At 47.4% G+C, this 27,853-nt stretch overlaps 2 protein-coding genes across 2 annotated transcripts; both read right to left on the bottom strand.

The window, feature by feature from the left end:
- Nucleotides 1-200: 200 nt before the first annotated feature.
- On the bottom strand, nucleotides 201-13,994 carry PSMD3 (proteasome 26S subunit, non-ATPase 3). Its single transcript, XM_049860599.1, has 12 exons — nucleotides 13,605-13,994; nucleotides 11,093-11,283; nucleotides 9,573-9,710; nucleotides 8,055-8,191; nucleotides 7,072-7,262; nucleotides 6,808-6,911; nucleotides 3,113-3,227; nucleotides 2,888-3,007; nucleotides 2,645-2,748; nucleotides 2,200-2,355; nucleotides 838-888; nucleotides 201-656 (listed from the first exon to the last, which is right to left on the bottom strand). Exons 1-12 carry the CDS (start codon nucleotides 13,813-13,815, stop codon nucleotides 579-581), a joined length of 1,596 nt encoding a protein of 531 aa, XP_049716556.1. The 5' UTR covers nucleotides 13,816-13,994; the 3' UTR covers nucleotides 201-578.
- Nucleotides 13,995-16,276: 2,282 nt separating this feature from the next.
- Nucleotides 16,277-26,522, bottom strand: GSDMA (gasdermin A). The gene is made up of 10 exons (XM_049859910.1): nucleotides 26,309-26,522; nucleotides 25,953-26,133; nucleotides 22,909-23,074; nucleotides 21,616-21,712; nucleotides 21,080-21,127; nucleotides 19,544-19,564; nucleotides 18,727-18,881; nucleotides 18,125-18,239; nucleotides 17,397-17,470; nucleotides 16,277-16,824 (listed from the first exon to the last, which is right to left on the bottom strand). Exons 1-10 carry the CDS (start codon nucleotides 26,520-26,522, stop codon nucleotides 16,582-16,584), a joined length of 1,314 nt encoding a protein of 437 aa, XP_049715867.1. The 3' UTR covers nucleotides 16,277-16,581.
- Nucleotides 26,523-27,853: the final 1,331 nt, after the last annotated feature.

Here is a 27,853-nt window from a genome sequence, read left to right as displayed (position 1 = left end):
CAGATAGATACAGAAGGAGTGAACCCAGGCCTTTTGATCTCAGCTCAGGGTCTCTTCACCGAACCCTCGGCCTCCTCTGGGCCCTCAGATCACACTTTGGGACTAGGACTCCAAGACCAGGAAAAAAACCTGGTCCTGTCAATACTCAAGTTTTGAGGGTGAAATGGAATAACTAACTGATGCGTAAAGAACTTTGAAGAACTTTTTATTGTTCAAAAACCATAACTGAAGCTTCAAAAAACATACAACCCAACACATGTCCCAGTTCCAGTCCCCCACTCCCTAGAGGAAAGTGCAGGGCTGTTCCCTCCTATCCTGCTGCCCACACCACTAGCCAGGACCCTGCCCTGGGAGGCCATCTGCCATCCGCCCGCCCGTCAGGCACTAAATCACCGGCTGGGGAGAAGCCCTGGGTGAGGTGGCAGTGGCTGGCTCTCTGGGCCCCTCACCCCTTGCACAGATGCAGTCTGTGAGCTGTTGTGTGGAAAAGGGGGCTGGCTCCCTGGGCAGGGGACCCCCCAAGGGGGAAATGTAAAGAGCCAGCCCCCACTCACCCTACCCCTCCCCAGCCCCCCAGCTCAAGGAAAGCTATCGTCGTCATCTTCAGCCATCTCCTTGGCAAACTCCAGATCTTGCTGCTCTCGTTCCCGCCGCTCCTGGGAAAGGAGGTGGGTGAGGCCGGGTTGCTGAGGACGAGTTAGGCTTGCTCTCACCACCTCACCAGCCCGGCCACCCCAAGGCTTTAAGCTGCTCCCAGCCCTTCTGGACACTTCCCCTTGTTCCTTTCTGCAGGCACATGCGATCTTGCAGTCTTACCCTAAACAGAAGGAAGCTTACCTCTGCAGATTCCAAGTCCTTGTTGTACGATTTGGGAGGAAATCTCATGGCCTGAAGCACAGGAGAAAAAGGGGCAAGATGAAGGTGGAAAAGCAGCAGAGGCTGCTTTAACGTACATTTATTGTGTCCTTTCTGTGTACCATACACCAAGATAAATAAGATAGGCTGCAGCTGGTTTAGCAGTGCTTGGAAGCTCAGCACAGAAACAAATTGTTACAAAAAAAAAAAAAAGGTAAGTGAGAGAAGGAAAGTTTGGAGCAATACCTGTCTAGCCTTCTCAATTAGAGGGTATGTGGGGGTTGGGGGTAAGGAGGAAAAAGAATGGACTCCTCGTAGGAAAGGAAGAAAGACGTGGTAGTGGGAAGTAAGGCTGGAGACAAACGAAGGGGCCAGATCACAAAGGACCTTGCAATGACATGCTGGGCTTTTAAGCAAGAAAGTAATATCCCAGGTTTCCTCTGGTGAAAGAGACCCAGAAAAAACAGTGGCCAAACAGTAACAACACCTAACTCAGTGCCTGATGCACAATAAGGGCTTAATAACCTTTTTTGGAACTAGACACCAGCCCTACATTTTATACAATTTAGACTTCTCTAAGTGCCTTAATGTAGCCCTGGTGGTGCAGTGGTTAAGAGCGTAGCTACTAACTAAAACGTTGGCAGTTCGAATGCACCAGCTGCTCCCTGGGAATCCTAGGGGGCAGTTCTACTCTGTCCTACAGCGTTGCTCTAAGTCAGAACTGACTTGATGGCAACAGCTTTGGTTTTGGGTAAGTGCCTTAATACGAGTCCCTGGTGGTGCAAATAGTTAACTGCCAGGCTATTAACTGAAAACTCGGTGGTTCAAATCTACCCAGAGGTGCCTCGGAAGTAAGACCTGGCGATCTGCTTCCAAAAGGTCACAGCTTTGAAAACCCCATGGAGCAGTTCTAGTCTATAAACATGGGGTCGCCAGGAGTTGAAATTGATGGCAACTAACAACAAGTGTCTTAGTACAGTGATTTTGTTTAATCCTATCAATCCTCTCTGAAGCAGGTAAGGTAGCTAGCACCTCACTGTCAGCTTCACAGATGGAGAAAAAGAGGCTCAGAGACATTAAATGACTCACTCCTAACCCCTGACTAGTCCGCCCTGCCTACCAGACCCCTTTAAAGCAACAGAAGTGGTTATGCCCCCACAAGCAACTGGCTGTGGGACCACCAAAGTCATGTTGTACCTCTGGGCCCCACCCTACCATTCTGGGACTTTATAGAGATGGGGTGGGAAAAGGGTCGCTCAAGTCAATCTTCCTCTGAGGAGTCAACGGATACGCAGGGAGGGGCGTGTTGCTGCCAGGTTCTCCTCTGCAGCCCCGGGCTCTCACCTTGACCGACATGTTGTGGATATCGAGGCAGAAAGAGATGCGCTGGTGGAACGCTAGCTGGGGCTCTCGGGTGGAGTAGATGTCAATCATCTCCTTGGACTGGACGTAGCCCTTCTCATGGTTGATGCTGGCCTCAATGACACCATCCCGGATGGCCTACAGGCCCCAAAGGGTGGAAAAGTCACCAGAAAGCCCATCTTCTAGGTCCTGGGACATCTTCTCCCATCCCCTTCCTCTGTCCTCTCTACACCCTTGTACATTCACACACACACTCACTGTCTCTTGCAACTTCCTGGCTTCACTGCAAAAACACTGGCACCCCCTGAGAAGATATTGCCACTGCTCTGCCTACTCCCCTCCTGGGCCTCTCTCCCCCTCCTCCCCACAACGGGAAAAGGCAGGAAGGTGAAAACCTGGGCCACGCTGGTTTTTGAACCAGCCCCACCTTGGCAACAATGAACTCTGCATCCTCTGGGCTATCCAGCTGCAGCTTCTGGGCGATGTCGGCCAAAGAAATTCGCGAATAGGAGAGGCTGATCATACGTACACCTGGGAGAGGAAGGAGCAGCAGACAGCGTGGGCACAGACCCTTCACCTGTCCATGTACAGCCACCAGGTTGTCCCTGTTCCCTGGAGAAGTCCAGCCCGGCCCTGCTCTTCTAATGGCCCCCCGCACCCTGGTGCGCACCTGTCTTAATCACGTTGTGCCGCAATCGGATTATGAGGGTGTAGGTCCCATCTGCTTGAAACTTCTCTCCAAACTGATCCAGGACTTGGTTGAACTTGGCTAGGTTTCCAGTCCTGACAGCTGTAGAGGGCAGAGGAGCAGATGAGATGATGCAAAGGGACACATGCAGCAAAGGGGCCACAGTGGTAGGGAGTGTGGATGGCTCTGGCAGGGGACCAGCCTTACCTTGGGTCAGAAGGAAGTAGGGCATGAGCGAGCGCTTGAGGGAGGGTTGACGGAACTGCAGCCGGTCTGGGATCTCCCCCAGTAACAGCTCCACCACAATAAGAAGCTTGTGCACCTGGAAAGAATGTCACATGAGAACACAGTGGGCAGGGAGCCCCACCGGGTGGAAGGAGAGAATGAGATGGGGCTTCAATTTAGTCAGACAAGTGGGAAGTGCGGAAACGTGGTAGAGTGATTAGGCCACAACAGTGGGAAAAAAAACCCAAGCTTGTGCTAGGCATGAAATTAAATCTCTGCCTTGGCGCCAGGTACTGGGAGCCTCTGACCCTTTGGCCACACCCAGCCTTAAGCTTAACACATCACTCAGAAATAGGCCAGATGGGTAGTTTTTACGGCTCAGAAACAGGTGAGGGAACAGGGCCCAGAGACTCAAGGGATGGAATGTGGCAGCCAGCATCGCTGGCTAGGGAGGTAGATTGTTGCTGGAGGACAGGAGATAAACAATATGCAGGACTTAGTAACTCCACAGAGGCTGAAGCACAGGAAGGGGCCTGGGCAAACCTCAGCCAGTAACCAGAGGTATGTGGCTAGAAAACTGGGCCTTTCCACTTCAGGAAGCTGCAAGTCTTTCTGAATAGTGCCTACTGTGGATGCGGCACTGTGCAAGGGAAAAAAAGGGTACAGGTGACAATGTCCTTCAATCAAGGAACTTTTTACACAAGATAGCTAATCGTAAGATAGCAGTGTGGTGAGAGAGACTGTTGTTAGTGCCACTGAATCGATTCCGACTCATGGCGACCCCACGTGCACAGATAGAACTGCTCCGTGGCAGAAAAAGGAGGGAGGACATTTTAGTCAAGGGAACAGACTGAAAAAGAGGCAGGAAGATGTGGGAACATTTAATGAAGAAGGACAGACCAGTCAAACAGATGGCATATGGAGGCCTATTAGGGGAGATTTGGTTGGGACCAGAGCCTGGGGACATACCGTTTTGAATGCCAGGCTGAGTATTTCAGTTTTGGGACAGAACACTTGAGGTCTAATCTCTACTCACTAGTTAGGAAATGCTGCGCATCTGAGTCCTTGGTTTCCTCATCCCTAAAATGGGTATAATAACAATAATAATACCTAGACTGTGTATGTCACAAGACTGTTCTGAAGACTTTTGAAAAGTGTAAAGCAACAAACAGAAATTAGTTATTGGGCTACTCTACTGGGTAGGCAACGGGGAGCAATGGAAGTTTCCTGGGCCAGTGAGGACAGGCCTGGAGCTCTGCTTAGTCAGGCAGCTGTGTGTAAGCTCGGTTGGTGAGGGGAAGACAACCAGTCAGAAGACTGATGTCCAGAAATGTTAGTGGCACCAGTGAGGGCACTGGCAATATGAGAATAGACAAATACAAACACATGGAAACAAATCAACAGAGGATTCAGTGCTTGGGTAAGAGAAGTCCAAGATGATCCCAAGGCTCCTCTCTGGTAACTAGGAGGATGAAGTATTAATGAAGCTAAGGAGAGCAGCAGGAAGGACTGTTGAGGGGTGGAGGAGAGGGGTTCATTTGGGACACGCTGACTTTGAGGACTCAGAGGGCATCCTATAGAGATGGCAGTGGGCAGATGGATCTGTAGGTCTGGTGTCCAGGAGAGGGTCAGGGTTAGTAGGGTACTTTGGTGAAACATCATGGAGGTGAGGGTTGAAGCTATGAAAGCAGATAAAGAGAGAATGTGGACTGAAAAAACAGTTGAAGACAGAAACTTGGGGGGAAGCCTACAAGTAAGGGATGTGCAGAAACACAAGAGTGTTCAGCTAATGAAACCAGGAGTGTTCTCAGGAAGGCAGTATTGTTGACAACTGAGCTCTGGAAGCTAAGGGCAGAGACCTGCAAGGAGGGAGCTGTCACTAGCGTCAAGAGCAGGGAAGCAGAGTGAGGACAGAAACCAAGAGCCTGGGGCAAGGCTTCAGTGGCTGGGGCAGAATTCAGGCTGTTAGGGGTTAAGGGGAGGGCAGTGAGGAAATGGAGAGAGTTGGAGATGCAAAGGAGGAGATGGAGCAGTTGCCTGAGAAGGGAAGAAGCAGGGCTGAGAAAACTCTCAGCCCAGAGACTTATGCAAATCGGTGATGGGCCAAAGCCTTGGAAGAGTTAGGAGGGAATGGGACAAAGAGCACAGGCAGAGAAGCCAGCCTTAAGTAAAAATGGGAACAGGAAGAATGGGTGGAGAGACATCAAATTTAACAGAGAGAAGGCAGCTGCAATAATGGATACTGGGTGGCCTTAATCTGCCCCTGAAGTAGATGAGCTAGAGCCTCAAAACTCAGAGCACGGACCCTGGGCCAGCATCACCTGTGAGTCTGTTAGGAATAGTAACTTTCAGAATCAGAACTCGCATTTCAACAAGACCCCTGGTGATTCACAAGCCCACTGAAGTTTGAAAGTGTTAAGCTGGAGAAGTGGGTAGGGGGAGACTAAAGGCAGAGGGAAACAGCATCCTGTTTTACGAGAGGGCTGGCTGCAGGACTGTTGGGCCCCCTCTGGCCCTCTCCCAAACATGCCTTCACCCCTGCCCTCTACCTCCCACAGGGCTCCCTTGCCAACAATCCACTGGCCAAAGACCTCCCTCTAGCTTCCTCTCTGCTCCTTCCCGTCATGTGGCTCCACAACAGAAAACTTTAAAAGCTTATTCATCCACAGAAAATCTGGTTTGAAAACACGGCTTGACTCCACAGAGCCTCTTCCCTGGTATACGATATACTCTATGTTAACTATCTGGAGTTTCATGGTCTCTACTCATCTTTCAAAGCCCAGTCCACATAGAATTTCTTTCTTTAAGATTTCTTTAATTACTGGACCAAAAACAAAGCTGCCTTTCTCTGAACTTCTGAGCAGAAATAAACGAAATCTCCCACTACACTGACCTAGTCATTGCACGTATTCATCCTGTGTCCAACCAAGGGCAAAAGGGTCGGGACCTTTGTATTAAAGTGGGAGCAGAGATTTACAGTTGGGAGAGTTGGGTCCAAGTTCTGGCTGACAGGCTCTCTGACTTTATAAAAGCTCTCAAGCCTTTTCGAGTCAAAGTTCTTTATAAAATTGGGACCAACAATCCTAATCACAAAGTGATGTTTTAAGGCTCAAGTGATGTGATCTGTACGACAAGGTCTTTGTCAAGCTGGAAGAGCTATACACATTTCACTCTGTTGGTAACGACTAAAGCTCTTCAAGGGAAGACACTTTATCTTATCCTTCTTTTCTATTCCTCACAGTGCCTAATACCAAGGTCAGCACTCGAAAAACATACCTAATGACCGGCAGCTCTTAGGTGCCACGGTTTATCCCCACCTGAGCCAGTCTGCCTTACGGAGACTTTTTGGGCTCCCTGGCCACACATGACACCACTCCCAAATGGGCACATGAGGGACCAGGTTTAGGAGCACAATCCAGGCCCACAACCGGAATGACTGGAAGGTGTGCTGGGAAATCATAGATATCCTAAACCTATCTACCAAGGAGAAGATTGAACATAAACTGCCAGAGGTCTGGGTAGTGCCTGCTTAATGTTGCCCACAAGTAGATGTCTGATGAACCTTTGGGATAATGAAGATGAAGGATGCCTTCTCTGGCCCCTTGTGTAGGCCAACAGAACTGAAGTGGTGTCGGACAAGTAAGACAGAGGTAGGCATGAGGATGACTGCTACTCACCGTCTGCTTGAAGCCGACAGCTGTGTGCTGAGGGGCCTTGCGGAGGGCATTGGTCATTGTTCTCCTAGCCTCTGAGTACTCCAGCTGGATGGCTTTGATTCGCCCTGGGTGTGGATGAGAGGAGAGTGGGCCAAAAGAATGGCATCATTGAAGCCCCCAATCCAAAGCAGAGTGCCAAACAGTACTCTTATGCACCACCTGCTAGAAAATTTCACCAAGTGAGCCCGAGGCCCTTCTGACTCATGGGAGGGCCCCTCTGCTCACCTGTGTAGTAGAGGTACCTTGCCCACTCATTGTTGTTGGCCTGCTCGGGGAACACGGACTTGGACACCAGCTTCTCAGCCTGGTCATACAAGCTGTAGTGTAAGTAGTTACGTAGCAGGAGGTTCAGCAGGGTGGCCTGCCCGTCAGCGTCATGCCGAAGGGTGGCTGTTCGGAGTCGAGCATGCAGGAAGCTTCAAGAAAAAAAGAAAAAAGATGTCAGAGGCCTCAAGTCACAACTCTTCAAACCGCCTTTGAATTCTCCAGGATCTCTCAATTCCTGAAAAAGAGATACACGCTGCTTTTCTGTTTATTCACTGAACATTTAACTATTGAGTGCCTACTGAGTGAGGCACTATTCTAGGGGCACAAAAAGGACAAAAACCCGGCCCTCAGGGAGCTTATATTTTAGCACGGCAGACAGACAATAATCATGATAAACAGTGTATTCTGGAGCATGATAGAAGGCGGTAGGAGGTATGAAGAGATCAGGGTAAGCGCGGCCTGGTCAGAGTAGGACCCACTGAAAAGGTCAACAATTAAGCAAAGACTTCAAGGAAGCAGGGAGGAGTCAGCCAGGGGGAGAGCAGTCAGAGACGAAGTCAGGAGGCAGTAACAGAGCCAGATCAGGTCAGGCTTATAAGCTACCATGAGGATAGCTGGCTTTTTCTTGAAGGAAATGGAGCACTACTACAGGTTATGAACAGTGGAATGACATGTTTTCCAGCTTGTCCCTCCACCCTAACTCACAAATCAGCCTGCTCCTGATGTGAGGTGAAGGGAAGAGCCTGGGGGACAGTTCTTAGCAGCTAGAGGTAATCTCTCTCCCAAAGCTCTCACATCGCTCAGGGCACGTTAACCTCATTTCCCACTGGGTACCTTACATCTATCAGCTTATCTCTTTCTGCAAGTCCACAGTGCTCTGGTAGTGACTGACCAAGTCTTTGACCCCAAGGGCTGCAAGTGAGACTCCTGGCCACCTGTACCTGCGTACCACGTCCAGCTTGTCCAGGAACTCATAGACCCGGGCGTGGTAATAGTAACACTTTGCAGCCACAAGGTCTAGGGCCCGGCGATTCTGAGTACTGATTTTCTGCATCAGGTCATCAGAGATTTTCTGTGCCTGCGGAGGAGGCCAAAAGGAAATCAAGTAATAGTTCTTCAAAACGTTAAACAGAGTTATCATATGACCCAGCAATTCTACTCCTAGGGATACACCCCAGATAACTGAAAACAGGTTCAGAAAATACATTTGTACACAAATAATTGCATTAGCATTACTCAGATAACCAAAAAGTGTAAACAACCCAAATGGCCCTCAGCGAATGAATGAATGAACAAAATGTGGTTTATCCATACAATGACATATTTAGCCACAAAAAGGAATGAAGTACAGATACATGCTACAACATGTATACGCACTACAACCTTAAAAACGTTATGCTAAGCGAAAGAAGCCAGGCACAAAAAGGCCACTGTTACATGATTCCACTTAAATAAAAATGTCTGGAACAGGCAAATCCATAGACAGAAAGTAGATTAGTGACTGCCAGGGGCTGAGGAGGGGGAGGAATGGGGAGTGACTGCTAATAGGTATGGGGTTTCTTTTTGGGATGATGAAACGTTTTGGAATTAGACAGTGATAATGACTACACAACCTTGTGAATATATTAAAAGCCACTGAATTGTACACTTTAGAGGAGTGAATTTTATGGTGTGTGAATTATACTAACAAAAAAAAGAACATAAAACAGGGAACTGAGGAGTAGGGCCAGAATCTCAGCCTGGGACCAATCATTTCTTAAACACACTCCTGGGACAGTGGTAGAAATGTAATATTTAAAAAACCAAACCCATTACTGTGAATTCCAACTTATAGTGATCCTGTAAGACAGAGTGGAACTGCCCCACAGGGTTTTCAAGGCTGTAAATCTCTACGGAAACAGGCTGTCACATCCTTCTCCCATGGAGTGGCTGGTAGGTTGGAATCACCAAGCTTTCGGTTAGCAGCCGAGTGCTTAACCACTGTAGCCACCAGGGCTCCTAACATCTGTCATTTTACTAAGATAATGTGAAGGCTTATTATGTACAGATTATTGCGCTAAGTATTTTTAAATACGTTGTTTCATTTTAATACTAACAAGGGTTCATAAGGCGGCCATTGTTATACCCATTTTATGTACAGCTAGGGGAAATTACTTTGCCTCAGTTACAGCTGGGATGTGAACCCAGTCTTTCTACAAATTCCCTACTTTCCCCAAAAGAATCCATGCCACACTGGTAGCGTGCCACAGATGGGTACAGAATGACCACTGCCAGCCCTCTGCTTTCCCATGGTGGCCAGAGGAGGTGAGGGACCTCTCCGGATGCAGGGTTAAGTGTGTGCCCATGTTGGGGAAGGGTTCTCAACACCCCATGATGATCTCTACTTCCTCGCCAGAGACGACTCCCCCGCACATCCCCCGCACTGCTCAGGGCACGCCGGCTGCTCGTGTCCTGCGTACCTCTTTGTAGCGCTTGCTGTTCATCAGGAAGATGACCACGAGCAGCTGCAGATAGGCTTCCACTTCAGGCAGCAGGGGTGCTGACGCAGCTTTTCCTGTTCGGGGACGGAACTGTAAATCGGCTTCTGTGTCCATGGGCTGCGAGAGGACATGAGTTGTTACCATGGAAAAGCTCAGTCAGATCAATCAACCAAGAATTTGTTGAGCACCTACTATGTATTTCAATAAATATTTACTGAATGGCTATTATGTGCCAAGATTTTACTAGATGCTGGGGATACAAAAATAAAGATGACACTGTCACTTTCCCAAGGGACACAAGGAGGCTGGCAATACAATAAAAACACTAACAGGTGACAGGAGCATAAACATGTCTCTACAGAATAAAATGGGGGCACAGGGGATGATATAAGGAATCCTCAAGGAGCCTACAATCGAAGTAGAGAGGGAAAGCCACCATACCTGTAACCACTGCAAATACCAGACAGGATTTAATTAAGTGATGTAATTCCAGAGATGAACTCAAGATGACATAAAAAAAAAATTTTTTTTTTTTTGTGGGAACAAAGGAAATTTGGGGAAAAGTGAAATATATGCAGTACTTATTTTCAGATCTAATCACAGAAACTGGAAGAAATTTGTTACAGGTGGCTTCAAAAATGATCACGTTTGGTGTTTTTAAAAAAGTAAAGGAAAAAAAAATTCAGGGTGGGAATTGGGGAGGATATATTTTCCTTCTTTCCCAAACAATAAACTCTTCATCATTCTGCCCCAAAGGATTTTCTGAGTTCCCACACCTATGGAACAGATTATAAGTATACAGGATTTTAAGAAGATGAAGGTGGCTGGAAGGGTTTGAGAAGGGGCAGGACCTAGACTGTACCATCAAGGATGAGGGGAGTTTTATAGCCAGGAAGATTAAGGAGAGGTCTCTCCTGGCATGGAGACCACCAACACCACCACCACCCAACTAACTTCATCAGCACTCACTACGTGCTGGTGCTGTTCCTAGCGTTTTATATACACTCTCCTCCCCCAAATCTCTTATTCTCCCCATTTTAACAGTGAAGAGTATGAGTCACAGGGAGATTAAGTCACTTGGCAAAGGCCCACAGGTACTAATCGGAAGAGCTGGGATTCAAATTCAACTCTACCTCCAAAACCTGTGTTCTTAACCACTGTTCTATACTTGCTCTGCAGGAAAGCTGCAGAGACAAAAAGGTGGTGGCATCTTCTCTAGGGCAATGGAGATGCCACCTGACAGAAGGAGAGGGTGCATGTTGGGGGTAGTGTGGTAGGGGATGGTTTGGCTGGAAGGGGCTTGCTTACAGCTCCTTTCCCTGGCTGGGAAGAACACTAGGTTCCCCTGGGTGGTAGTGGTGGGCAAATGAGTATTGAAATGGACTTTCCTCTTCATGTTACAGCAAGCAGTAAGACAGGTCTAGGAGACAGGAAACAACAACTGTATCCTGGGGGTTTGAGGCCAAGCCCACAGCCTTAAGCTGGCCTGATCCACTCACCTCTTCTAGGAAGGATAACAAGAAGTCTCGAGTGGCATTATTTGAGGTGAAGAAGCCGTGCACAGCCTTGTACAGAACATAGTGGTTGAGGCGGCGTGACGTGGAAGGCAACATCCGTAGGGCTCTCAGCACAAATCGTGGCTCCTTTCCTGAAACAGCCTTCTCAAGCTGTTTTACATGCTCCTTGATGTCTGTGGATGACCAGAGGAGAAAAAAATACCACTACCTCCCACTCCTATCCCCCCGACTGCCAAGTACCTCTTCCCATCACAGGATTAGGCAATACTTATCGGTTCTATATATTGATTTTTACATCCAAGAGACAAGGAAAAATAAAATGGGGTGGGGTACAGGGTAGAGGGTAAAGAAAGAGGACGAAAGGAAAAATGATGAGAAGGAAAACAAAAGAAACACATGGGGATTTATCAGATTCCTAAATAGGAAAGACTTTATAAACTTAAAGGAAGAAATCACTCACTCATTCACACACACTCACAGACACACACACACACACACACACACACACACACACCCCTGATGAATTTTACTCCTTACTAGGAAAAAAAAAAAAAAACCCACTTCTGGATAACTGTGTAAACAAAAGAAAAATATCTACAAAAAATGTGACCAGACTAATACCCTACATAAAGAATATATTTATTCTACAGATACATATTCTGTGTAAATCTGTATTTTATATTCTCTACAAAAAAAAAAAAAAAAACAAACCCAGTGCCGTCGAGTCAATTCCGACTCATAGCACCCTAGAGAACAGAGTAGAACCGCCCCATAGAGTTTCCAAGGAGCACCTGGCGGATTCAAACTGCCTTCCTTTTGGTTGGCAGCCATAGCACTTAACCACTATGCCACCAGGGTTTCCATTCTCTATAAAGGGCTTGTATAAATGGTTAAAAGAAACTCTATTACCACAATTTCAAAATAAAAATGGATACAAACAGACGATATACAAAAGAGGAAAGACAAATAGCTAAGAGATATAAAAAATAAACCTCACTAGTACTTGAATAATTGCAAATGGAAGCATTTTCAACTACCAAATTAGCAATATTTCAAAAATGGCAAGATACAGAGTACAGTGAAAATGACATTTCTGCTGGTGTAATGTAAATCAAGAGAGTTTTTCTGGATAAAATCTATCAAAAACTTAAAAAATGTTCACCCTTTTGACTTAGGTATATAAAGTCTGGGGATCTATACCATACAAATAATCATGAAAGTAGATGAAGAACCTGGGCACAAAGATGATTGTTGCAAAGCTATCTATAACTGGAAACAATATAAATGTCCAACACTAAGAGGAACACAAACAATTGGTAGCTTCTTAGTTATCCTACCAGCAGTTAGCACAGGGTGTCTGGGCCACATCAATAATATAATAATAGCAGCTAAAATCTACTGAAAGCTTACTATGTGTTCAGCATGTGCCAGACACAGTTCTAAGCAGTCTATATACCAAACCAACAAAGTAGCTACTATTATTCTCACTCATACAGATTAAAAAACAAATCCACAGCCTGTACTCTTAAGAAAATGAACTGTTTGTAAGAAACGAATATATATATACAATACATGTTATATGCGTATATATACATACACACAATACACCCAGTAGGTGACACTGAGTGGCACCTCTGCCGCTGGCTATTGTTATTTTAGGTAAAAAGTGTCTTTACTAGATACTGATCCTGCTTAAGTGTACAGAAGTCAGTCAACACTACCATATCCTCGAAAGCATGGCCCAGGAGCATAACTTTGCTTATCTCCGTATTTTTGAGTTAGCTCCTCATCGGGTTAAGTAGAGAGGAAACGGCACCTTGGAGAAAAGAAATGGGAAGACTGGTATATAGGAGTTTAGGTCAAAGGTATTAGGAACTCAAAGATGACACCTAAAAAGTTGAAAGTGGGTGTGTTTAAATCCTTGAGAAACAGTGGCAGTAAGAGCCTGAAGAGAGAGGAAAAGAGCAATGGGACCGTTTCAGCGCTTCAATTAGACAAAAGAACTAAGTTGCTAGGTAAAAATGGTTCTTTTAGAGACTTTGGTAACGGTAACTAAGACAACAGAAACGTTTTGTACACTCTTAAAACTCAGTTGAAACTCCTGTGTCGTCCCAGCCCCTTTTCCACACACGTAAATACAAACATTGGTTTCTAAAGGGATCAATCAAATACTGGTGTCACTAGAATCAGTCCGTGGGATGTAAGTGGCAGGTCAGAGAGGAGGATGTGGCAGAGGGGGGCCCCAGACCCAGTGAGATCCAATTCTAGACGCAACTTCAAGTGGGGCTGTTAGGGGAAGAGTCCCGCGCCTGGAGAGAAGGTTGTGTCATTGAGACTGGGGTCAGGGGCGTCAGGGTAGTGGGAACGGGCATTTAGGGGGTGATACTAAAGAACCGGGAGTGGTGGAGGCTGCGTTGGTGTCCTAGGGAGAGGCCGGATTCCGGGGGCGCTGTCACCCGTGATCGTGGCAAGTCCCTGGTCCGGGCTTCCGTACCCTCCAAGGTGACGGTGTCCAGCTCTCTCTGGGAGTGCTCAGCCGCCGCCTTGCCGTCGGTCTCCGCCGCAGGCCCGCCACCTGCTGTTGCCTCCTCTTTCATCTCCACATCCTGGGGGGCCGGCAGCAGTGGTGGTTCTTGTTCCCCTCCGCCAGGCGGCGGCTTCGTCTTATCCGCTCCGCGGCGCCGCGCCGAGCCCTCCTGCTTCATGGCGCCCGGGGTCGCGGCCTAGTCCGGGGATCGAGGCCGGGGCCTCGCGTGAACCCTCGCACCGGGGACCAGTAACCGGGCCGGGCCTGCACGAGCGCGGGCTCGCGTCGGGCCGCACGATGACGGAGCAGCTGCAAACCCCTTCCCGCCGCTGAGCCTTCTGGGAAGTGCCAGGCCTGGTGGGCCGATGGCTGAGTCAACAAAGGGGAAAGGAATCAAGAGCCGAGGTGCAGGATGAAGGCGGATCTTCGAGGAAAGAGCGGGGAGGAGCCTGTATAGGTTGCGGGGCTTTCTTTGGCGCGCTCGTCGCGTGCTTTATTTTCCTCTCGAGTGCATTCCTGCGGATGTCCACCAGAGGTCCCCCAAGGCTACACCACCCGGACTCTAAGAGGTGCACAACCTGCTTGGAGTGGGTAGGGCCTATCCGAGCGCAGGACGTGATGACGTCAGAGTTGCCGGCCCGGTTCCTAGACAAAGTTGCTCCTTCGCCCGGGTCGCCTTCAGCATTCACGAGGTTTGTCCCCCATGGCCGCTGGGTATAACCGGCGCGAGGGAGGAGAAGGAAGGCTCTGAAGTAGGAGCTAGGCAATTGGGCTTAGAATAAAATGGAACAGAGAGTAGGAAGACCCCTCTGGGATCCGAGTTTCCTTCTCAGATTTTAGTTTAGTGCTGAAAATGAGACAGTGCAGATAGGAAGAGGGTGCATTTGTGTCGAATCACTCCAGTTTAATAAAAGATCGGGATCTACTCTGTACGGTCCGCGGCTGACCACGTGGGGGATGAAAACTCAGCTTAAGAGTTTAGTGTTCGAGGGAATCTGACAGTGTGGATAACTGGAAGCTCAGCCCGGGGTTGTGGTGTATTCTGAGGGTAGGGGGTGGGTGCCCCTATTGGACAGGCTTTAGGGAGTCCGTTGGGGGACCTTTATGCATTTATGCACCGAGACAGACATTCGTGGGGAAATGGGAAACAGAATAATGGTGTACCTAAGGAGAGCCTGAGAATCCCCAAGAGGAAGGAAAATGGACCAAAACCGTTTTCACTTATTTTTTCAAAGGAGCCCTTAGTTATTCTGCAGGGTAGGTGATGTCAGGAAGAAGCTAAACGTCCCAATTTAAGATACAAAAAACTTTCTCCCTATCTTGGAACTCCTCTCTTCCACAAATGGAAGTCCCGAACGTTTAGACCTGGGACAGACTCCTATTAAGACAATCTAGACCTGCTATAAGGTCCTAGAGGGCAGAAGATATGTTTGAACCTTTGTATCCTCCTTTTCATTCTATTGCAACAAATAGTTCCTTGCACTAAACAGCTACTAAAAAAACAGCTACTACTAAGTGGAAAAACGTGTGCTTCAGTTTTAAGGAACATGCTTTGCCCAGTTGCCTCTAGCTGTCCCCCGCCCCCGAGGCTGGGAGATGGTTGACAGGACCTTTGAATCATCCCTGGAATAAACTCGTTAAAGCTGCTTCTTCATAACACTGTATCTTAACTGAAGGTGGGTGAAAGTGGTAAAGGAAGAAAATGAGTGAACTTTGTTGTTCATCATTATAAACAAAAAAGTTACCCTTCCGGATTGTTAGGATGTTAGCTCACCTCTCTATTAAAGTTTACATCACAAGGGAAAAGCAATCAAGTCAGCAGATAACAACCCTGTATGTTCATGAGCAATCTAGTGAGGCCTTGGAAGATGCCCCAGAATGGGGGAGGATGGCTTAACACAAAGCAATTGGCAGTTGGTCATGGATTCTTGGTGAGTGAGAGAACTAGCCTGGGCAAGGGATGGCTAAGAAGAGGGAAGAGTCTGGCTCCAGGGGCCAAAAGCCTTGGAGAAATTTTTCCATCCATAAAACTACTTGAAAAGAGATTGGGGAAAGATGTTAAAACCCAGCTTTAGGCAGAAGAGGATGATATGAATCCAGTAGTTTTAGGAGACTGCAGTATATGCATTAGCAGGTCCCTATGCCAAGGCTACCCACAACCCTTCCTCCTACAACCACCCTGAATCGAGGGCAGATGACAGACAGGTAAAGTAAGAAGACAATGTCATAATTGATTTCTAAAGTTTAAGGTCTTATTCTTGGGCTCAACTTTTTTTTTTTTTAAGACCTATCTGCATTTTCTCTTAATTGTAAAACAAACTTGAAAGTTGTCTTATTCTTGTTTGGGGCTTGTGCCATGTATTTCTTGGTCTTTCCCTTTCCTAAAACTTCAGTTCAGGCCCAGAGGCTCCTCTTCGAAGACAAGTTCTTTGATGATCTTCTCATTTTAGAATTTAGAGTATGCATTCTACACTCTCATAGTTCTTCTAGCATTTTCCAGGTGGCCTGAGGACAGCATAGTAGTATTCATGTACACAGGATCTTTGTATAGTATCATAATGCCTATTTTTTTCCTTTATGTTAGATTCTTTAAAGGAAAACACCAAAGACATTCAAAGTGACATAGTATTTTCCATTAATTCTGGTAAAACTTGGTTTTTGGAAGTACAAGTGGGAGAAGTTGAGGAAGGAAATTAATTTATCTTTCTGGGGTTGTTCTTGTTAGAGAACCTCTAGAGGATTTAAGTATCAGCAGATGATCAGGAGGACGTGCAGAGCTGGAGGTATATGTGGTTGGGCAGGTGGAAATTGGTTATCTTAGGTGATCAGCTAGGGTTTCCATCATCCTCAGCCTGGTGGTTCTGAAACACCGTTGGGTGTTAAAGACACAGTGCACTGAGGTATGGAAGGCATTTGGGAAGCAGGAAACAGGAGGCAAAGCAAGTTAGGAGCCTTTGGTCAGCAGCTGCAGGAGGGAGAGGCCAGCGTAAAGGGCACAGAGGTGTGGGAGGGTGTCTGGGTCCCAGGTATACTGGGGGGCAGATCTCTGCACTTCCAGGCCACTCAGACCTACTAGGGCCTCGGTGAGGGTCAGTTCCTCTTCCCCAAGGGAGGAGAGCAGATCAGGTTGCAGGGGGAAGACACCCTCTTTATCCTGCAGGAAATTCTGTTCCATTGTGCTCTCCACCTGCAAGGAACCAGACCAGCATGAAAAGAAAGAACTGGAAACCTCTCTTTCTTTCTCCCAACTCATAAAAACCACAAAGAGGACTACATTCTCCCCTTATTATTATTATAACTCCTTACATTTGTAAATGTTCTGCAGCTCTTCCTACATCTGGGCCTTTTAAAAGCCCTGCGCAGTAGGTAGCACGGTTATTTTTAGTCCCATTTTATAGAGGAGTACATTGAAACAGATTCAGAGATTTTAAAACCTTTGCTCAATAGTCAAGTAATATTGAGCAAACTAAAACTAACTACTGGTTTTAGTTTGCTTAATATTACTTGGCTAGGAATAAGCAAAGCCAAGTCAGATGTTTCTGTCTCGCAAGATCCAGCTGAAAAACCAAGATCATTGCCCCAAAATTCACTCTTGTAAAAGTAACAAAAAAAGAAGAAAGATGAGGACAAATGAGAAGTCGGCATGAGCTGCTGGGATAGGACAGGATCCTCTAGGACTGTGCTGTCATTAGGCTAAATCTGTATCTTTTCCATTGCCTTCCTCCCAAACTCTCCTGGGCATCTGCCATTTTCTCTCACCAGCTTTAGCTGCACGGGCAGGATCTTTTTCTCCATGGATTTTACCAGTAGCTTCTGTTGGGCTTCAGTTAGTTCTGGAGAAAACAAAACAAAAAAACCCAAATCAGAGAAAGGGATGTGTGTGTTGCTGGTATAGAGAGGACAACAGATTTCAAATAGGTTTGCTCCTAGAATTTCATCATTCGCCCATTCATTCATGGTTAAATGTCTACACTGCTGGGTGTTAAGGTAAAAATAATACTCCTTTCACTTAAGGAACTTGCAGTCTAGTGGGGAAGACAGTAACTTGTAATTACAATTCAGGGTGTTAAGGGAGCCCATAGCTGAAGGATCTTGGCGTTCAAGGGCACTCTTCCTAGTGGAATACACATCTGAGCTTACACCTGAAGGCAAGGGAGTTTTTCTAGATTCAGGAATGTTTCATGGAGAGGGAAGAAGAGAAAATGGCAGCAAGATCAGATATATTACCCTCTGAAATTAAAGCTGACAGGTAGCAATATAGAAGTGATAAGCTTAGCTATATAAAGAAGTATTAGTTATGTGGGTTATTTCTCAGTCTTTACTAGGAAAATTAGGTTGTCTTCTCAAACCATCCAAGGTTTAAAAATGTAGATGTAAACTACTTAACTGTGGTATAATTTGCTTGGCATATATGCATTCATGTATTCATTTGGGAAATATTCTGATCCCTGAAAGTTATGTAAATGAAGACATTGTTCTCCACTTACCTGTTAGGGCTCCAAGGAAATAGAGGACAGCTCCCATAGCGTCCTTTGATAGCTGGACATCTTTTGGGAGTGCCTCCAGGGTCACTTCATGTCCCTTGTCTAGAGCCCCTTCAAGCTGTGGGAAAATGTGGGTGACTATTAAAGATAGCACAGGTAAAGGGCCCCATGTGGTGCCTGGCATGTAGTAAGCCATTAACATGTGTTAACTCTCTCCCATTTCCCTTTCAAGGTAACAAGTCTTGAAAAGTATTAGACCCATGGGTTCCTTGGTCCCTGAATCTTAGACTCTGGAAAGGAAAGGTTCTAGTCCCTTTCCAACAGAGGGCCCTTCTGGCATGCTGCCTACCTGTCATTCATGTTGGAGCATGTGCCAGGGAAATCTGCATTGTTGAATTTTCTCCAGGGGACAAAGGGAACAGTAGTGACCTGGCAGCCTGAGGGGTACTTGGCCAGCATTGGGGATGGCATCTACTATTGATTTCCTGGGCCACTGGCTACCTTCTGTCACCATCAGATCCCACCCCACTGGCTGTGATACCCATGCACACCTCTACCAAAAACCTCCTTCTCCCATGTCTCCCATCCTTCCTCAAAGGCCTCACCGTGAGCTCAAGATCTTGGAGCTCCTTTTTATTCCCTAGAAGTTTGCTGAGGGAGCTGAGCAGAGAGCTTTGCCCTACTTGGCTCAGCTTCTTTACTTCTTGGGTCTCTCTTTGAACCTCTTCTTTTAGTGCCTTGAAGTCCTCGTGTGCCTCCCCTATGGAAAAGTAAATGTGGCAAACAAACAACCCTCCATCTGGCACCCTCCCTGTTCAGTAAGCATTTTCCCTGTAGGCCTCCTTCATTTAGCCCTCAGTTTTTTTTTAGGTCCCTGTGCTCTGCTCCCAGCTTGAGCCTGCTTTGCCTTCTTTCCTTAGCAAGGAATGCGGTTATGAAGTTATCTGCCAGCCCTGATAGAGGTGTTGGGGGGAAGGTTTGGGGTGAGGAGGTGGGCCAGAATCCACAGTATCATCTAACCCAACAGTTAATTCTCCCTGGAATCCCAGGCCCCATCCTGTATCAGTAGATAGCTGACTCCCTTTTCTCTAAGACTTCACCCGAAAGTTGAGAAGGAAGGTATATTTGCATTCCCCATGAGTTAAATGACAAAGAAGAATGAGTCAAGACCACACAGTAGGACTGCTTCAAGGGCAGTGTGTCTGTATCCATGGGCGTGAGTGGATTTGGGGATAGCCTGAACCTCTAGGGGCCTGGCATTGTAGGAATATGTCTAGCCTGCTTTGGAGAGAGTGGCTCCCTGGAAGTGGCCCCACTTCTAGGACCTGGAACTCAGCACTAGTCTTCCTCTCTTTCCACCCCAATACTTATCCCACTGCCTTCATGCCAAAGCCTTGGGAAAAAAACCACAAAATTCCTTACCAACATCAGATGCTTGGATATCTGATGGAAAAAGAAAAAAAAAAAAGAAAACCTGATTAAGAATGAAGTCCTTTGGAATATTAGCCATAACCAGGGGATGAGACACTAAGGAGGGTTAGGAAATATGTCCTGTGTGTCTCCTGGGACATTCCAACCAGTCATCTTAAAGATATTCTTGTTCCATTCCTGGGAGGCAAGAATGGGTCAGCAGAAAAACGTAATGCAATGTGCAAGGGGTTATGTGGGTTGAGTTGCATCCCAGTGACTCAGTAGCTCTGCCGTGGTTGCTGGGCAGCATAGTTGCAGGTATAACAGGTTATAGCTATGAAGGTCCTTGAGGACAGAGGTCTAGCTTACGTGGACATCTTATCCAAAGACTTTCTCCTTCCATTGCTTTTTCCTAAGCTATTGGAATTTCTGCCACGTTTCAGGGACATGCTCTGCCATGTTCTCTGTCAGTCCCAGGGAGAAGGGAAGAAAAAGATTGGGGTTATTAAATTCCGAGTCAAGAAAGCTGCAGTGGAATGAAAAGAAACACTTATGGACGAACTTCTCTTCTGGTTTTCCTGGAAACAGGGACAATGCACGCATGTCAGCCTAAAGCCGAATTCTGCCTTTTATCTAGAACAGTTGTCAAGGCAGTTCTATCAGTGATTATTATAAACACACATGGAGATTATGTTAGCTCATCTACCCCCACAATTTGGGAACACACACTGTCTCCAAGTCTTATTTCTGCTTCTAAGTGTGCCTTCTGGTTTCTGTCTTTCTATTTCTCTGTGTCTCTTGGGCAGAATTTATATGCCTCTTTCTGTCTTCCCTAAAGTTGAGGACAGATATTTTTAGGGACTTGGAAGAGAAAACTAGGGGCTCTTTGGAGGATAATAGTATATAATATTAGAGGGAGAAAGCTCAGCTGCTAACCAAAAAGTTGGCAGTTCAAATCCACCAGCTGCTACATGGAAATTCTATGGGGGCGATCTACTATGTCCTGTAGGGTTGCTATGAGTTGGAATTATCTCGATGGCAACAGATTTTGTTTATTAGAGGCTGGAGGGTTTAAGTGGATAAAGCAGGGCTTCTAACCAGTTAATTCTGACTCAACCTCCTGCTGAGAATTTGAATTCCTTCCCCTAGATATACTGAATCAGAATCTATGGTTTAATAGGATCCCCAGGTGATTCTTATAGATACCCACCCCCCCAAAAAATATTGTTGTTAAGTCCATTCTGACTTATAGTGACCCTATAGGACAGAGTAGAACTGCCACATAGGGTTTGCAAGAAGTGGCTGGTGGATTTGAACTGCCATCCTTTTGGTTAGCAGCCATAGCTCTTAACCACTTGTTAAACTGTGGATTCTGATTCAGTATAGCTGTGTATTCAGTATAGTATTTCTGAATCAGAATCTGTAGATTCTGATTCAGAAATGAAAATTCTCAGCAGGAGGTCGAATCAGAATGAACTGATTCCAAACCCTGGGATAAAGTCAGGGGTAGGGCAGAGAGTGTGGGAAGCAGTAGGTAATTTCACTTACCCCCAGGAGGGAAGGTTTGCATGTTATCATTGCAGATGTGTGGAATATCTGTAAAAAGAGAGGGGAAAGTAGAAGGATTCTTATAGCTGCCCCACCTTTCCTTCTGTAGATCCAAGCCCACAGGGCTACTAAGGGCTAGGACCCTGCCCCACAGTTGCCTCCCCTAGCACCCTGCTCTACCTCCACTGCTGGAAGTAATCTGTTTTTCCTCTGCAAATAGTCTCCTATGACAATACATTCTACCTTGCATTATGCTAATAGTGTCTCTGTTTCCTTCATTGGCCGTAGATTCTTGAGAGTAAAGGCTATGCTTGTTCATCTTTGTACTCCCACCCCCAGTACAGAGGAGATGCTCAGAACCCAGAAGTTCCATCAGCTCTCTCTCCAGAGCAGCCCCTGTAGTTCTTTTCCTGGTAGGTGGACCACAATACACTCCTTCACTTATTCCCTGACTTCTCCATGGGAGTGGGCCAAGCTGTCTTGGTATTGTGAGGGTAATTCTTATCTTCAGGGGAGAAGATGCCAGTCTTGCTCACCCCACTCATCTTTGCCTCTGACCATCAGTTGTCTCACTCGGAAAGCCAGGATGCAGCCCTTGGGGATGGTGACAGCCTCCTTGTGGTTTACGGATCCCTAGAATTAGACAGTGAGAATTTGTGAATCTGCAGATATCCTAAGTATGAGATGCTGGGAGCATGGGTGGGGGAGCAGGTAGAGGGCCAGGCCTGAGAGCCTGTAGGGAGATCAGAAGTTGGGAACCCTTCAGTGGTGTTCCTGATCATCTTTCCACATGAGCCAGACTCTCTAGAATAGGCTTCAAAGCCCTTACACTCATTTCCACTGAAAATGCCCCCCCCAATGACTTGTATCCTCTTCCTGGTTCTGCCACTTGATGGGAACTGGGCAGACCTGCTCCCGCACCTGCCTTGTGCATTACCCTGTCCCATTTTAGGGCTTCCATTCAGGTCCTGGTTCCTTCTTCCTTTTTGTCATCTTCCCAGGCTCTCCTCTTTCAGGAAGCGTTCCATGACTAACCCCCACCCCAGCTCCAGCTCATCCCATAACTATTTATACAAATAGATATAGGAATGTATAGCATTACTTCAGGAGCCCTGGTGGTGCAACAGTTAAGCACTTGATTGCTGACTGAAATCTTGGTGGTTCGAATGTACCCAGCTGCTCCATGGGAAAAAGATTATAGCTTAGAAAACCCCATGGGGCAGTTCTGTCACATGGAGTTGCTCTGAGTTGAAAATCGGCTCTACGGCATGTAACGACATAAAAACCAAAAACCAAACCCATTGCTGTTGACTCAATTCCGACTCAAATCAACCCCATAGGACAGAGCAACTGCTCCATAGGGTTTCCAGGGAGCAGCCGGTGGATTTGAACTGCCAACATTTGGTTAGCAGCTGAGCTCTTAACCACATAACATTACTTATTTACCTTCAATTTTCCAAGCTTGTATTCCCTGGGCTTTAACCTACATGTCTCCTCCATGAGACTGAGAACCTCCTGAGAACAAGGAGGTCTCCCCTTTAGACTGGGAACACCATGAAGGAAAAACCATGACTGAGTTTCCCCTTCCCTGGTATTTTCCTGTGTCATCTGGCACAGGGATCTGCCCATATTAGGTATCATTGGCTAGAGACAGGGAGTGTGTCTGGCCAACTGGGGCCTGAATTTTGAGGAGCAGGGAAAAGGATTGGGTCCTTTTCAGTATCCTGGATGGGCACTGGTCAGGCAAAGTGAACCTAGCTTCTGAGGAATGGCTGAAGGTGAATGTGCGTGAGTGTGAGAGTGTGTATGTGTGTGTGTTTGAACCAAACCTGTAGCCCCAACGGGGCAAAGAACGGAAGGGAGAAGCACCCCTCCGCCTTGCCGGCTCTCTCCAGAGTGACCTCCTGCATGGTCTCCACAACCTCCATCACCACGTACAGGTTCTCTCCTCGATCTCGCATCTCCTTCAGGAACGGGTGGTCTTCTGCCAGCTTCCTGTGGCAGGGGAAACATAAGGGAACTGTTCAGAGCTTCTCCCTGAACTGGGCCATGCCCGTCTCTGTTTTCTTTCATTCCTAGGAGTTAGACTTTGTGGTGTCAGGGAAAAAGTGAGACTCTGGGGTAAGATTAGATTGTGCTTAGAAACCCAGATCTACCACCTAGCAGCAGAGCAGCTTCTCTGAGTCTTAGTTGCCTCATCTATAAAATGAGGATAATGACACCTACCTCCAGGGTTGTTGAGAGATAAAATTGTAAGCAGCTGGCATAGCACCTGGCCTGGAACAGGGCCTAATGTTTGCTTCCTTCTCCCCTTTTCCCCAACCCCAGGTAGCTTCCACCTCCCCTCCCACCCAGTTCTTAGGCCTGTTCACCTCTTCTGGGGTCTTTTCTCTCCATCTCTTATCTCTCTTGCTCCTAATACTAGGTCCTCCTCTCCACTTGCTCCTCTTGTTTGCTTGCAAATATAAACATGTTCCTGATCCTGAAAATATACTTTCTTTGGTTTTGCTACTCCCTCAGATCACCGTTCTACTTCTTTCCTTTATTTCATTGGGAAATTTCTCAAAAGATATGCCTATACTCACTGTCTTTACTTCCTCACTGCCCACTCCTAAATTCTTTATAATCTGGCTTCTATTTCCGCTAATCAACTTTAATCACAACGACCACCAAACTCAAAGACTTTCTCTGACTCTTCCCTAAAGACAGCGGGCTCTGCTGTCCAAACCTTCCGTGTGGCTCTGTCTTCTCTTTGCTCCAATCACACTGCATCACCCTGGTTCTACCTCTGTCTTCCCAGGTTCTAAATCCTATTTGCTCTGTTTTCATCCCATTTTCCTGTTCTTCGGTTCCCTAAAATTTTACTATCTATAAGATTCTGTTCTTACTCGTTTGCTCTCTGAACTCCCTTTGACAGTCCCCACTCCCCATTCCTATAGTTTTAATCTTTATACCGCTGACCTTGGCTTCTCGCCTGGTCTCCAGGCCGTGTGTCCAACGACCTGTTGAACAAGCTGATGTTTCCATGGCGCCACAAACTGAAAACAGCCAAAGGGAACTCGTAGTCTTTCTCCTCAAATACACTTCTAGCCTCTGTCTTCCCGTTTCTGTTAATGGTACCACTTGAGTAAAATCTGAGTCATCTTTGACAAAACCCTCTCCCTCACCCTGCAATCAGCTGCCAAGTCCAGTGCCTTCTATCTCCCACAGGCCTTGCATCCATTCTCCCCTCTTCATTCCCACTGTTTGTCCCTAGCTTAGGTCCTCATGACATCTCCGATGGATAGTGGCACACTGTCTTTCCTGGTCTGCCTGCTTCAAACCGCTATTCCTCTGCCTTTACCTGGCACACCTCCTCCATCTGGCCAGGTTAATCATGACACACACCAGAACATTGACAGGGTCTCCCTGGTGCCTACAGAATAGTTCAGTGTCCTTGTCCTGGCATCCGGGTTCTCCATGATCTGGGTCTAACCTACATTTTCTACTTGTTCCAGTCATATCTTTTCTGCACCTGCCAAACTAGTTATTCATGGTCTCTTATAGGTTTCAAGATTTCTCACCAATATGCCTTTGTAATGCCCTTCTCCCAGCCCCACATGTCCAATTTCTACTCATCTTTCAAGGCCTAGATCATAGGCCACCTCCTCTGTGAAATCATCCCTGATTTTCCCAGCTAGAAATCCACCTGACCCACCACAAAACTTGGCTGAACCTCTCCTATGGCACTTACTACTTCTTGCCTTGGATTATTGCTACTGATAATAGGATTTCCTCTCCCCACCACTTCCAGATTGCAGAGTTCTTGGGCAAAGAAGTTCTAGGTGTACCCCAGCACCTAGTAGGATGCTTTGAAGTCAGTAAATCAGAAAAAAAAAAAAAAACATTGCCATCGAGTCGATTCCGACTCGTAGCAACCCTATAGGACAGGGTAGAACTACCCCATAGAGTTTCCAAGGAGTGCCTGGTGGATTTGAACTGCCAACCCTTTGGTTAGCAGCCATAGCACTTAACCACTGTGCCACCAGGGTTTCCTTGTAGTCAGTAAAAAACCAAAAAAAAAAAAAAAAAACTCAGTGCCATCAAGTCAATTCTGACTCATAGCGACCCTATAGGACAGAGTAAAATTGCCCCATGGAGTTTCCAAGGAGTGCCTGGCGGATTCGAACTGCCAACCCTTTGGTTAGCAGCCATAGCCCTTAACCACTACACCACCAGGGTTTCAGTAAGGGCTACATAAATATTTAATGGCTGAATTCCAAGCACCCTGGCCCTCCTTACTAGCTCCCTGGTCCTCACCTCTTTTCAACTACAACTTAACTACTTAAAAGTCTGTTATCCTGTCAAGCCAAACCTCTGAGGGACCTAGCATCAAGATCACACCTGCCACACCCCTTGTGCTGCTCAGGCCAGCATTCCCAAGTGCATGCCTGGTATGTGTATCTGGGCCAGGCAGGAGGCTTCATTTATGGAAGCTTTTTTGTTTCAGTGGGGAACAATTAAGATCTCTTCCCTTTCTAGTTTCTTTCATAGAGTCTTAGAGTTGGAAGGAAGCTCAGAGATTATCATCGAACCTCATCATTTTTCAGGAAAGCAAACTGAGGTCCTGAGAGGAGAAGTCACTTTTCCAAGGTCACACAGCAAGATCGTGTGAATGCACTCAGACTTGTGTGTGTGTGGTAGTGAGGAGGTGGTACTGGAGATTGAGGAGGGATGGAGAAGAGTGGTTAGGAAATGGCCAGAAGAGTCATCTTCCAAGAGTTCCCCTGTGATGGTCACATGGGTGAAGCTCAGTGTGAGGGCCCTGCTGCACCCTTTCCGTGCACTGCCCCATCCCATCCTGGGTCTTCCCCCCAGCCCTGCCAACTCTCACCTCTCCTCTTGCAAGCTCTCCAGGGCCTTGGGTGCCACACTGAGTGTCTGAACCTCCAGGGTGCTGTTCTGGGAGAGCCCTGCAGTACCTGTCACCTTTACCGTCTTTGGCATATCCACCTTTCCCTCCACTCGGGCGCCCAGCATATTCTTAAAGCCAAAGTTCCCACTATCTGTTGGCTCTGCAGGAGAGAGAAGACAAAAGGGGCTGGGCTGAGGGGCATCCCTCTCCCCACTGCCACCGCCTCAGCTCCTAATGAGAACTTTGGGCTAGATGACATCTACCCATGTCTGGGCAGAAGGAGGCTGGGTGCCTGGCCCCCATCCCTCAGTACCCAACCCCATGCTGAGGCTGACCTGCAGGTGAGCTGCCGGGCTCAAGCACGTCCAGAAGGGTGTAGTCAGTGTGGACATAGCGGGCACCCCAGAAAAGCGTGCCCTTCCTTTTCCTCAGCACCAGGCAGAAGGGATGGAAGCGCTTGAAGTCAATGAGGCTATCAAGGGGTATAAGGTCCCCTCGAGGGTTTAGCTGTCTGGCCAGGGCCCGGGTAACATTTTCAAACACGGTCATTGTCTCTGCAGGGGAGAGAAGAGAGTGTCAAGGTGGCTGCCATGGACACCAGGGCCTAGTAAGACCCCTGGCAGAGGGGCAGCCTGACTCAGGGCAGGAGGAGAGGGGGAAGCTCTTAAAGATGCCTGGATTCATGGAATGTCAGAGCTGAAAGAAACCAAAGAAGTTCTCGTTTTATGATGAGGCAACTAGGGCTTGAAAGATGAAACACTTTGTCTGAAGTCCCACAGTTGGCTTGAGAGCCCAGACACCCCCTTTCTTTGTCGAGGGCACCTTTTTCACTCCACACTCATTTTCTTCACAGACGCGAGCACAATTGGAGGGTTTCGTTAGCAATGGAAGTAAAGCTTCTCACACAGCTGGACAAACCTTGTCTTCCACAGAGAACAGACCTGGGGACTCAAGGGAAGGAGAGCAGCCCCCACTGTGCCAAAGGATTGGGGAGGTAGATGCTGTTCACCTGCCTTAGTGGCCCTTCCCTTGGGTCGGGTACTCAGCAGTGGCCTGCACCCTGGACTTCTCTTGTGCCTCGTGTAGGCTTATAGGTGTGAATACATCCACCTCCCCCCAGCGACTGCCCAGTGGATCCTGGCACTTCTGTGTGCCTTGCCTTTGCACACACCACTCCCTCTGCCTGGAATACTCCCTCCCAATGTGAAGAATCCCTTTTAACCCTTTAAGACTCAATTTGGGGTCACTTCCCCTGTGGCCCCTTCCCTTACTCCTTCAGGCAGTTAATGATTCCGCCCTGTGTTCCCAAAGCACTTTGTACATCCCCTTCTGAAACACCTGCAACTTGATGTTGTTATGATCTGTTCACCAGACTCTCTCACCTACTCGACTGTGACCTCCCAGAATGCAGGAAATAGGTCTTAGTCATCTCTGCAGCATCAGCACCAAGCACAGTGCCTGGCACAGAGTTGGAGCTTGGGGCAAATGCATGTGGAAAGAATGAGTGAACAAACGAATGAATGAATGTGGCACTGGAAGACAAACTGGGGTGAGAACATCCTGGAGAATGCTGGGCCTGCAAGAGCCCAAGGTTCACTGTCTTGGGTCTTTGTCTTTGAGGCTCCAGTCCAGGTACTCTGGCTCAGTGGCCAGACAGCACAGCTGGATTATCACCATGGGTTGAAGAGTTTACATGAGCTGTCTGGTAACTGCCTCACTTCACCTGTGGTACCTCACAAAGGCAGGGAAGCAGGAGGCACATGCAGAGCCAGCTGGGCCATTCTGCCAACCACAGGAGCTCCAATAAGCTTTTTTCACCTCTCATTCCTGGGAGAGCCGTTCCTGGGAGGGCCAGAATGGGATGGACAGAGAGCCCTGGG

Source organism: Elephas maximus, chromosome 19 (genome assembly GCF_024166365.1).
Source record: "Elephas maximus indicus isolate mEleMax1 chromosome 19, mEleMax1 primary haplotype, whole genome shotgun sequence".
NCBI lineage: Eukaryota > Metazoa > Chordata > Mammalia > Proboscidea > Elephantidae > Elephas > Elephas maximus.
Note: the sequence above shows the minus strand (reverse complement) of the source record. Positions and strands in the feature narration are given on the sequence as shown.

Bases quoted from the DNA above. Each gene is read 5' to 3' on its own strand.
- PSMD3 (XM_049860599.1), bottom strand. From the start codon at position 13,815: ATGAAGCAGGAGGGCTCGGCGCGGCGCCGCGGAGCGGATAAGACGAAG. The intron at 8,192-9,572 runs GTACGCAGGACA...CCTCCTCCGCAG, and splicing joins ACAGCAAGCGCTACAAAGAG to GCACAGAAAATCTCTGATGA. The intron at 6,912-7,071 runs GTGAGCAGAGGG...ATCCACACCCAG, and splicing joins AAGGTACCTCTACTACACAG to GGCGAATCAAAGCCATCCAG.
- GSDMA (XM_049859910.1), bottom strand. From the start codon at position 26,522: ATGACCGTGTTTGAAAATGTTACCCGGGCCCTGGCCAGACAGCTAAAC. The intron at 21,128-21,615 runs GTGAGCAAGACT...CTCTTTTTACAG, and splicing joins CAGAGGCAAAGATGAGTGGG to ATATTCCACACATCTGCAAT. The intron at 17,471-18,124 runs GTAAGTGGAGAA...TGTTTTCTCCAG, and splicing joins TTTCCTTGGAGCCCTAACAG to AACTAACTGAAGCCCAACAG.